This window comes from Oncorhynchus keta, chromosome 6, assembly GCF_023373465.1.
Source record: "Oncorhynchus keta strain PuntledgeMale-10-30-2019 chromosome 6, Oket_V2, whole genome shotgun sequence".
In the NCBI taxonomy this organism is placed as follows: Eukaryota; Metazoa; Chordata; class Actinopteri; order Salmoniformes; family Salmonidae; genus Oncorhynchus; species Oncorhynchus keta.
Window position 1 is genome coordinate 30,371,346 of NC_068426.1, and position 12,123 is coordinate 30,383,468.

Genomic DNA, 12,123 nt, shown 5'->3' on the forward strand with positions numbered 1-12,123 from the left:
GGAATGAGCCGCTGCACGGAGATAGGGCTCATGGAGCGCAAATGTGCCTCTCCCCTGTTTTGTTGGGGGAGGAAAGTCTGCGCTCAGCCCAAGACGGGACAGGCTAGAATATGGTGTGAACTGTTGACTGCCCCTCTCTGCCACTGGGGACTGACCTCTTCTTTCGCTCCAAGGGAATCAATGGGGCTGGGCCTCGTTGCAGGTGCAACAAATGACCGCTTCCCCTACTGGCTGCCTCTGTTATTGGGTCTTGACTGGGGGCTCGCAGTCTGCAGCGTCACCAGGGGTTTTAGTGGCCCTAGCGCCAGTGTACTGCCCTATCCCTACCCCGAAGCTATGCATTCTTCTTGCTGGGGTTCCACGGTTCCCAGGTATGTGAGGCAAGGTGAAGTTGAAGGCTTTGCCCTCCTTCTTGTGAAGTTCGCACCTCTGCCGCATGGCGGTGGCCTGCCACGCCAACAGGAGCATTGAGGAAGTCTGCCTTCTCCTTGTCTGATAGGCTGGACATATTCAGCCAGAGGGCTCTCTTCCCCAACCACCACAAGTCTCATAGTGCACCCACAGCTTTAAATGCCGCCTCTGGAGACAGGTTTTTATACAGTTGAAGTCAGAAGTTTTACATACACCTTAGCCAACTACATTTGAATTCAGTTTTTCACAATTCCTGACATTTAATCAGAGTAAAAATTCCCTGTCTTTAGGTCAGTTAGGATCACCACTTTATTTTAAAAATGTGAAATGTCAGAATAATAGTAGAGCAAATGATTTATTTCAGCTTTTATTTCTTTCATCACATTCCCAGTGGGTCAGAAGTTTACATACAATCATTTAGTATTTGGTAACATTGCCTTTAAATTGGTTAACTTGGGTCAAATATTTCGGGTAGCCTTCCACAAGCTTCCCACAATAAGTTGGGTGAATTTTGGCCCATTCCTCCTGACAAAGCTAGTGTAACTGAATCAGGTTTTGTCATTGATTATGTTGGAGTGTTTGTGTTGACCAAATGCCCTCAATAGAGAACTGTGTTCAATCAAGAAAACCTACCCCTGACTCGTTTATTCCACCTTCCCGCTTTAGAGTGACACCCAATTACTTGGTCCGCTCACATATGCTTGGGGTCATTGTCCATTTGGAAGACCCATTTGCGACCAAGCTTTAACTTCCTGACTGATGTCTTGAGATGTTACTTCAGTATGTCCACATAATTTTAAATTCCTCATGATGCCATCTATTTCGTGAAGTGCACCAGTCCCTCCTGGAGCAAAGCACCCCCACAACATTGTGCTGCCACCCTCTTGCTTCACGGTTGGGATGGTGTTCTTCAGTTTGCAAGCCTCCCCCTTTTTCCTCCAAACATAACAATGGTCATTATGGCCAAACAGTTATATTTTTGTTTCATCAGACCAGAGGACATTTCTCCAAAAAGTACGATCTTTGTCCCCAATGTGCAGTTGCAAACCGTAGTCTGGCTTTTTCTGGCAGTTTTGGAGAAGTGTCTTCGTCCTTGCTGAGCGGCCTTTCATGTTATGTCGATATAGGATTCGTATTACTGTGTATATAGATACTTTTGTACCCGTTTCCTCCAGCATCTTCACAAGGTCCTTTGCTGTTGTTGTGGGATTGATTTGCACTTTTCACACCAAAGCACGTTCATCTCTGGGAGTCAGAACGCGTCTCCTTCCTGAGCGGTATGATGGCTGCGTGGTCCCATAATGTTTATAATTGCATACTATTGTTTGTACAGATGAACGCGGTACCTTCAGCCATTTGGAAATTGCTCCCAAGCTTGAACCAGACTTGTGGAGGTCTACAATTTGTTTCTGAGGTCTTGGCTGATTTCTTTTGATTTTCCCATAATGTCAAGCAAAGAGGTGCAGAGTTTGAAGGTAGGCCTTGAAATACCTCCAATTGACTCAAAATTATGTCAATTAGCCTATCAGAAGCTTCTAAAGCCATGACATCATTTTCTGGAGTTTAAAGGCACAGTCAACTTAGTGTATGTAAACTTCTGACCCACTGGAATTGTGATACAGTGAATTATAAGTGAAATAATCTGTCTGTAAACAATTGTTGGAAAACTTACTTGTCATGCACAAAGTAGATGTCCTAGCCGACTTGCCCAAACTATATTTTGTTAACAAGAAATTTGTGGAGTGGTTGAAAAATGAGATTTAATGACTCCAACCTAAGTGTATGTAAACTTCCGACTTCAACTGTATGTGCGACAACGCAGATTTCCTCTCTGGGATCACGGTTAGCCCTCCCGATGCATAGGAGGTTGCCCATCTCCTGTAACAGCTCCGACCTGGTAGGCCATCAGTAGGGATGTGTTATTAAATCAAATTTTATTGGTCACATACATATATTTATTGTGGATGTAGCAAAATGCTTGTGTTCCTAGAGCCAACAGTGCAGTAATGTCTAATAATTCACAACAATACACACAAATCTAAAAGTAAAAGAATGGAGTTAAGTAATATATATCAGTATTAGGACGAGCAATGGCGGAGTGGTATTGACTAAAATACAGTAGAGTAGAAACCAGTATATACATATGAAATTATTAAAGCAGTGTCGTTGGCAAATTCAAGAGTCCATACTGAAAGTGCCACCGACTCTTAGACCTTCTGGAGGATTGAGACTGAGAAGCTCTCCATCTTTCCAGGAAGGGAAATGCTGGTCAGAGAGGAGACACCGCTGGGGTTGTGGTGGTTGGCCAAGGATTGCTCCCTAACCGGAGGCTTGCTGAAACCCAGCACCTCCATGCCCTGCATGTCCAAAGCTGCAAACTCCCTAGTCAGGGCATTGCTGTACAGGAGCTTTTTCTTGTTACGTTTGGCTTCCGCCAAACAGGCTGGGACCGTCGGGAGGAGTTGCTTCCCCGGGATTGTGCGAGAAGGGATTCTCTTCTCATCGAACCAGTCCCTCTCGGCATTGCCGCCCCCCTCAGGCGCATTCCACCCAATATTGAGTTTGGCTGCAGCCCGCTTGCAAACATCAATAAGCCAGTACTTCTTCTTGGGTTTCAATGCTCCGCTTAGGGCACTGGAGGGCCTTGAGCCCTGGGCTTGGAGTTCCTCTTCCTGATTGTCTTCGTCAGGGAAGAGATGACTAATGCTGTCATCGTCATCCCCTTCGATAATGAGCTCCCCCTCCCCCGCTGTGTGTTCGTCAAACAGCGGGTGGAAGTTCAGGGAGGGTGCTCAGGAGGTCTGGGGTCGGGGGTGTGGAGTTTACTCCTCGCCCGAAGGCTATGAGGAAGAGGAGCCTAGGCCGGTCCTCGGCAACTCCTTACAATGCATGCAGGACACCAGGTGAGCGAGAGCCGTCAGTGCATGTTCTTCCCCCAAGCAGGTGATACACAAAGTGTTTATCCTTGCCTGCTATCATAGCCCCACATGGCTAGCCGGTGCCGGGGCAGGGGTATGCCGGTGCTGTGGCAGGTGCTGTGCTCGGTTCTCCTTGAGTAGGGTTAGCAGGTTCCATAACTCTGAGAGACACACAATGGTTTTATCCTCGAATTAAAGGGATACTTTGGGATTTTGGTAATGAGGCCTTTCATCTACTTCCCCAGAGTCAGATTTTTGTGTCTCTGTGTCCAGTATGAAGGGAGTTAGAGGTAGTTTCACAAGCCAATGCTAACTACCGTTAGCGCAATGACTATGGGTGTTTACGATTCAAATTCTACTCAAAGCAAATATTTCCGTTCGGTCAGTATTCACGTTTGGTAGCGTTATGCCTGGCAGTTCGCCTGAGAACAGTGAAGCAGGAAGACAAGGACCAAGTCGTGCTGAAGAAAGCTTATAGAGAGCAAGAATGACCAGAGCGCGGGCGTGGGGACTGATAATGAGTAGGGTCTCTCCTCATTCGCCACTCGACCTGTCTGACTTTGAAAGATGTTATGTGATTGGACCTTCCGTAGTGATAGGCTTGTCCAACAATATCCCATAGTGAGATACCGAAACAAATATTTGAAAGAAAACATACAGGTTATTCTATATCAGACAGTGACACACATAAACAGCGACCCTACACACACAAACTGTTACGCTGCACCCATATTACAAAAGTTTTGTTTTATATCCATAGTTCCAAAGTTTCTTTCTGACCCCGCAGCCATGAGAGTGATAACACCATTATAGAATGATAATATCATGAGTGACATTACCAGGTAATAGGTAACCTGTTACAGGATCATGAAAATCACGCACCAGCCCATGGCATCAGGCACCTTATCTATTGACAAGGATATCCTCTGACTACATTAGCAACCGTCAGTGAAAAGGACCGTAATATTAATTTCCTGCGACATCCTTCCAGCACACCACTGAGTATCACCTGTCAAAATCTCTGGGTTTTGATGTAATTTGAGGGACTTTTATCATGTAACGACAGTGGAAAATGTAACTCACAAGACAAGTAAGATTTATTGGTTGCTTTCCTCTTTGATAGTTGTTTCTCATCATTCCCTTGTCAAACCTGAGCTATATCTCTATAGAGCTGACAGCATCTCTCTTTCACTTTGAAGTCATGCAGTATTCACACACACAAACAGCTGAGAGTAAATTCAGACCGGATCAGGTGTATGCAGGTGGCTAAAGTTACACTTTCAGCACAGTGTCCTCCATTCCTGCAACCTGCCACAAAATAGAGAGAGAAACACAGCAGATAACGTACCCTGCAAAGACAGACTGCACACTAAAGCCTTCCAATTTGAGCTGATTCTCTAATTCTGGGAAAGTTCAGGTAAAATACACGTAGTCTAGACGCCGACAGACAGATTGGATCGCTCTTTCCCATGGAGTAAAAAAAGAGAAATATGGAGGAATGGAAGGAGAGATGGGATAATAATGAAAGGATAACGGTGTTTCATAGAAGACCTCATGTTCCGACATACCAGGATGAAGAGATTAGGCTGTGTCTCGCACGTAGAGCAGAGCCTTGTGATGCTGTAGCCCTGACTGCCCAATTTAATAAACTGCTTCAGTACTGGAATTACTGTAGAGAGGAGTTTGGACAAAATCTGGGATATATTTTCACAGCGTGCTGATCATTGTTTTGATGATACCAGTGTGTTGTTAATCAGATATATGCAGGGTTGTTGGTACATATTGGTTATTACAGTTGTACTATGGTGGTAATAATATATATGACCGTGTCACTTTTCTTCTTATTGTTTCATCAGATGCTCAGAACATGGAGTTGAACAGAGGAGAAGTGCCTCTATATGTAAGTGCTGCTATACTGTTGTTCATTCTCTCTGTGTGTGTGTCTTACATGTGAGTGACTACCTGTAATGTTTCTCCTCAGCTACCTCTCTCTTTATGCCCTTTCATTTTCCCTCTCTCCGTTTCCTCTCTCTCCGTTCCCTGTTTCTCCCTCCGGTTGGTGGTTGACTGACTGGTGTTGTGTTGAGGTTGGGCTCCAGGTGAAATCTAACCCTGGTGTGTTACACTCCCCTGGGATAGAAACCTTTACATCCGGCCTGTTCTCCAGATGGACAAGGCCTACTGAGACCACTAAAAGCCCATTAGTGTGTGTGTGTGTGTGTGTGTGTGTGTGTGTGTGTGTGTGTGTGTGTGTGTGTGTGTGTGTGTGTGAGACAGCCAGCATGTGTGTGTTTGATAAATAGTGTGCTCAAGTGGTAAGGAAATAGGGCCCAGTAAAAGAGAGAATCAGAACTATAAAAGATGAATGTATTGTTTATTGGTTCTGAGCAGGTAGGCCCAGACCTGAGTGGCTATATGTTTATTCTAAAGGTCAGTACATGTGTTTTCTATTTGAGGTGAATTAGGAGTGGGTTTTCAGAAGGTCATTTTAAAGCTTCTCATTTATTTTCATTAAATGTGTAATGACTCTCTCTCTCTCTCTCTCTCTCTCTCTCTCTTATTGTCTCTCTCTCTCTCTTATTGACTCTTTCTCTCTCTCTCTCTCTCTCTTATTGTCTCTCTCTTATTTTCTCTCTCTCTCTCTCTCTTTCTCTTTCTCTCTCTCTCTTTCTCTCTCTTTCTCTTTCTCTCTCTCTCTTTCTCTTTCTCTCTCTATTGTCACTCTCTCACTCTCTCACTCTCTCTCTCACTCTCTCACTCTCTCACTCTCTCACTCTCTCACTCTCTCCCTCACTCTCCCACTGCCCTTTTTTTCTCTTCCTCTCTTCTTTTGTGTGGTAGAATCCTGGGTGGGCCAGCCAGCCGGGCCGGCCAGTCGCTAAAGTTTTGCCAGATTTCTGGAGGACAGAGCGAGAGCAGAGTATCAGATTGTTTTTACTAGTTTACCAGTGTTTCAGAGTTGTCCTGAAGACGTTTTCTTTCTGTTATTGAGAGCCTAGTCGCCTGTTTGGCCTGTAAATCTGGCCGCAATAAGCGACTGGGTCACATGGAACACGTAACATTCATGATTCATATCCTAGTTTTCTCTTGTTGTTTAGACCATTATCTCTGGTTGCAGAACTTAAATTCTCTAGTGAGCCGTGACATTTTTAAAATGGTACAGTGCTCGCTGTTACTTTGAAAGTACTCACAGATACTCACTTACTCTTACTAGAGTTTACTAGGTTTTTACCATGTTTCAGTTGAACTCTCACTGGTATATGTCTGTATGGCCAAAAATGTACCATAAAGGTTGAACTAATACATCTGTGTTACAAGATGAAGTGTAGTCTCCACCCTAAGGTCATAGCTCTGCCTCTGCAGCACGGCTCCTCTCACCTCTGAATGAGAGCCAGACTTAAATGCTCTGCTTTGTGGATGTAAGCTGTGCTATATTTCACTCATTTAAAGACTGTTATTGTAACTGGCCTGTAAAAGTTTTATGGTGTAGCAGTCCTGCACAAAGACAACATGGAGCTTTTCCTCTCACCACACCAGAAAGTCCACAATCAGTACAATGAACAAACGGTAGTATTGATAGAAGTTCTCACTGTGTAACTGCCTGTGTCTGGTCTGAAGGGGTGTTTTGTGCTGTGTGTGGAACCTTCAGACTGCGATTTACTGAGTTTGAATGAGGTGTGTGTGTGTGTGTGTGTGTGTGTGTGTGTGGGTGATCTGGCAGTGCTTTTGTTGGCTGGCTATGAGAGATTACCTGGTAGACTGGCAGGCCGCTGGTGATTTGTGTTACAAGAGGAGAATGTGAGGGATTCTATTTAAGTGATAATGCCAGAGAAGCCGGTGTTGGGTGGATATATTGCCATGGGTGTTGTGCGGCCCGAGATGAAGTCGAGCCAATATATCTTCCAAACACCGGCTTCAAGGGCATTAGCACTTTTATACAACATATTTGAATTAAAAACATGATTTTGATGAATTTATTCATGCCATTTCATCCTTTCACAATATATAGTCCCTACACAAATCTTGGGTTGCTACCCAAGCCGGCTGGTTGTTCGTTCTATCGGTTCGGTTGCCAGAGACACGACCTGGTCGTTAAGTCTTTTTGTTCTGTATCTATGGATGCAACCCAGTCGTTTGTCCTAAAGGTTCTATTGCCATACTGGCTGTCAACGTTCTTATCCCTTGCTTACTAGCTAGCCAACTACGGCTAACTTACAGTCATGTCAAAAGATTTCACCTGGCTCTCTCGCCAGGACACTGTTGTTCACAGTAGTTAGCCAACAACACAGCTCATGCAAAAACTTCAAACTGAAGCTGGAAAGACTGCAAACTAGCTGCACTTCGTTTCTTTCAGGGTCCGGGAGAGCGGCTGCCCGGAGGTTACTCCAGCTTTGGCAGGACTCCCTCAGTGTTGCAGACTATGCAGTGGAATTCCGCACGATAGCAGTGGAGGGTGCCTGGAACCCTGAAGCTCTGTTCGCCACTGAGTATCGGAGGAAGTAAAGGACGAGCTTGCAGCCCCGGAACTACCGACGGATCTCGACTCACGGATCGATGGACGGCTATGGGAACGCAGAAGGGAGAAGAGGTTTGATTGTGGTCCCAATCACTCATTCAAGGATCCCATCTTGCATCTGATGGACTCCAGAAGTCCCCGGTGTCTACGTCCCAGAGAGGATCTGAGCTTACCCGAGTTCCTCCAAGAGCCTCCGAAGACTGACGATGTATCTCTTACCGAGCCGATGCAGCTCGGTAGGGCGAGGCTGTCTCCAGCCGAACGGGTACGCAGACTTAACATCCAGAGTTGTCTGTATTGCGTTACTGCCTTTATGTCTCTACCTGTCACTTCAAGAGTCCTAACTCATTGGTAGCAATGAAATTGTCCTAATGACAATTTAGCTTCCCCCCCTACTCGCCACGTCTCCATGCCACACTGCTGTGGGGCGCCCAGTCCAAGTCTCTCCAGGTACTCATCGACTCGGGGGCCGATATGAGTCTTATGGATGTTGCCCTGCCGTCCGAGCTGGGCATCCCCACTCAACCCCTCTCCTTTCCCATGAATGTTCGAGCACTGGACGGGCCTTCTATTGGCTGGGTCACCCACCATACCACCCCCATCAACCTACGAGTGTCGGGGAACCACAGCGAGATGATCCAATTTCTGCTAATTGAGTCTCAGCTGGTTCCTGTGGTATTGGGATTGTCTTGGCTCCAGCGACACAATCCCTCGATTGACTGGTCTACTGGTGCCATCGTCAGCTGAAGCCCGTTCTGCCACACTCATTGCCTGAAACCAGCTCTGCCTGCCCCGGGATGTCTTCCTGGGTGCTTGGAAATTGCCCTGGATCTCTCCGCCATTCCCGTGGAGTACCAGGACCTCCGGGAGGGGTTCAGTAAGGCCCGGGCCACTTCGCTTCTGCAACACCAACCAGTAAACAAGGATGTTAAGCCGGAAGCTCTGACACGCCACTATAGCCCCGCGGCTACACCCCCGGAAGCCGAGACCTTTGCTCCAAGATAATTAGCCCCTCTGCTGTTCATCCTCTGTTGCCCCGTACCCTCCGTATACTTCCTACTTTTCAGGTGTCTAAACCCATGTCTCACAGCCCATTGCAGGGTGGCGTCCCTAGAGGGTGGGTACTGTCATGCCCTGATCTGTTTCACCTGTCCTTGTGATTGTCTCCACCCCCCTCCAGGCGTTGCCTATCTTCCCCATTATCCCCTGTGTATCCCATGTTCTCTGTTTGTCTGTTGCCAGTTCGTCTTGTTTGTCAAGTCAACCAGCACTTTTCTCAGCTCCTGCTTTTCCCCAGTCTCTCTTTCTCTCGCCCTCCTGGTTTTGACCCTTGTCTGCCTGGACTCTGAGCCCGCCTGCTTGACCACTCTGCCTGCCCTTGACCCTGAGCCTGCCAGCCGTCCTGTACCTTGGCCCCACCGCTCTGGATTATTGACCCCTGCCTGCCTTGACCTGTCGTTTGCGTGCCCCTATTGCTGCAATAAACATTGTTACTTCAACACAGTCTGCACTTGGGTCTTACCTGAAACGTTATAATGGGGCCTTTTGGATGCAAGCAACTATGATAAAACACATTAAGTCTACCACATAATGTGTGTGGCTACATTGCACAGAAGACCCACTAATACAAGTATAATCTACTGCACCAATCATTCAGTGCAATAGTCTTGGGACATGGTTTTTAAAGACTTACATTTAGACATGATGATAACTTTCAATTTTGTGTATCGTTCTTCATATATGGTATCAGTAGGTTTGCACAAAAAAATTCAGGTTAATTTTACAAATAGGTCCCTATAATGCTTATGATGCCATGCGAGTTTGAGTGTCTGTCATTTTGACTTTTACATTAATGTGTCATTAGTGTGCTAGATTTGTTCAGAGGTATGTGGCTCAGGCAGTGTACTGTAACATTTCTCTGTTCCGATGTGCACGCACACACACAAAGCCACCCTGAAGACCTCCGTGTGATTCACATTCTGGAATGTACATCAATGTTCCCTTTGCCTTGTCATGTGCATAGGTATAAAACATATTTTTTAATTTTTTATTTTTACCTTTATTTTAACTAGGCAAGCTCAGTTAAGAACACATTCTTATTTTCAATGACAGCCTAGGAACAGTGAATTATCTGCCTTGTTCAGGGCAGAATGACAGTTTTTTTTACCTTGTCAGCTCGGGGATTCTTTGATCTTTCGGTTACTAGTCCAATGCTCTAACCACTAGGCTACCTGCCGACCCAAAGGTAGCCTGCTGTATAGGTGCTGAAAGTTGGTATGGCAGTTGAAATATCAGAGTTTTATGTTGGAATGGCAGAGTTCTAAGCACTATGGCCTCAGATGATCTTTGATGTAACAATGGCGCCGGAGAAGAAGGCTGATGTTTTACGTGTCCCCAACCGATTGTGTTTTTTGTTTGTTTATTTGCAGCTTATTTTTTAAACTTATTTTGTACATAATTTTGCTGCTATTGTCTCTTATGACTGAAAATAGCTTCTGGACATCAGGACTGCGCTTAATCACCACGACTGGCAGAATCCTTTTTTCATTTAACGAGTCTGATGAGCCCGACGCGAATGATATACGACTTTCTCGGGAACAGGCCAGATCCCCATGATTTGCGTGAAGAAGAGGCAGAGAAAAGGGGCTAGAGGGCGGCTGCCTTCTGAGAATTCGTAGACGATCGAATAAACCCCCACTTCCTTCCATTCTGCTAGCAAACGTGCAATCTTTGGAGAATAAAATCGATGACCTACGCGGAAGATTAAACTACCAACGGGACTTTCAAAAATGTAATATCTTATGCTTCACAGAGTCTTGGCTGAACGACGACACTATCAACATACAGCTGGCTGGTTATACGCTGCACCGGCAGGATAGAACAGTGGCATCTGGTAAGATAAGGGGCGGGGGACTATGTATTTCTCTAAATAACAGCTGGTGCAAGATATCTAAGGAAATCTTGAGCTATTGTTTGCCTGAGGTAGAGTAGGTAGAGTATCTGAGGTAGAGTATCTCATGATAAGCTGTAGCTATCTACCTAGAGAGTTTATCTGTATTTTTCGTAACTGTTTACATACAACCACAGACTGAGGCTATCAACTAAGACAGATGAGCTGTACCACCATAAGCAAATAAGAAAACGCTCACCCAGAGGCGGTGCTCCTGGCAGCCGGGGACTTTAATACAGGGAAACTTAAATTAAATTCTATCAGCATGTTAAATGTGCAACCAGAGGGAAAAAAACTCTGGACCACCTTTACTCCACACGCAGAGACGCATACAAAGCTCGCCCTCCATTTGGCAAATCTGACCATAATTATATCCTCCTGATTCCTGCTTACAAGCAAAAATGAAAGCAGGAAGCACCAGTGACTAGATAAATGAAAAAGTGGTCAGATGAAGCAGATGCTAAACTACAGGACTGTTTTGCTAGCACAGACTGGAATATGTTCCGGGATTCCTCCGATGGCATTGAGGAGTACACCACATCAATCATTGGCTTCATTAATAAGTGCATCGATGACATCGTCCCCACAGTGACTGTGAGTACATACCCCAACCAGAAGCCATGGATTACAGGCAACATCCGCACTGAGCTAAAGGCTAGAATTTCCACTTTCAAGGAGCGGTACTCTAACCTGGACGCTTATAAGAAATCCCACTAACCATCAAACAGGCAAAGCGTCAATACAGGACTAAGATCAAATCGTACTACACCGGCTCTGACGCTCGTCCTATGTGGCAGGTTTTGCAAACCATTACAGACTACAAAGAGAAGCACAGCCGAGAGCTGCCCAGTGACACGAGCCTACCAGACAAGCTAAATTACTTCTAAGCTCGCTTCGAGGCAAATAACACTGAAACATGCATGAGAGCACTAGCTGTTCCGGAAGACTGTGTGATCATGCTCTCTGCAGCCGATGTAAGACCTTTAAACAGGTCAATAATCACAAGGCCGCAGGGCCAGACGGATTACCAGGACGTGTACTGCGAGCATGCGCTGACCAACTGGCAAGTGTCTTCACTGACATTATCAACCTCTCCCTGTCCGAGTCGTCTGTAATACCAACATGTTTTAAGCAGACCACCATAGTGCCTGTGCCCAAAAACACTAAAGTAACCTGCCTAAATGACTACCAACGTGTAGCACTTACATCTGTAGCCATGAAGTGCTTTGAAAGGCTGGTCATGGCTCACATTAACTTTTTAGGGAGTTGGTTCCGCTGTTGGGATCAAATCAGCGGAAATTTCAAGAGCGCCACGTATAGTTTTTGAT

The 12,123-nt window shown here is 45.7% G+C and overlaps 1 protein-coding gene across 3 annotated transcripts in view; it reads left to right on the plus strand.

The window, feature by feature from the left end:
- LOC118385376 (rho guanine nucleotide exchange factor 28) overlaps positions 1–12,123 on the plus strand; it is a 123,124-nt gene that overhangs the window by 17,988 nt on the left and 93,013 nt on the right. For 2 of the 3 annotated variants that reach the window (XM_052521298.1, XM_052521297.1), the window contains exons 2-3: positions 5,186–5,229; positions 7,684–8,110. In XM_052521298.1, coding sequence (XP_052377258.1) covers positions 7,967–8,110 — 144 coding nt within the window. In that variant the 5' untranslated portion in view covers positions 5,186–5,229; positions 7,684–7,966. The remainder of the gene's footprint in view (positions 1–5,185; positions 5,230–7,683; positions 8,111–12,123) is intronic. The other variant, XM_052521299.1, reaches the window with a different exon arrangement.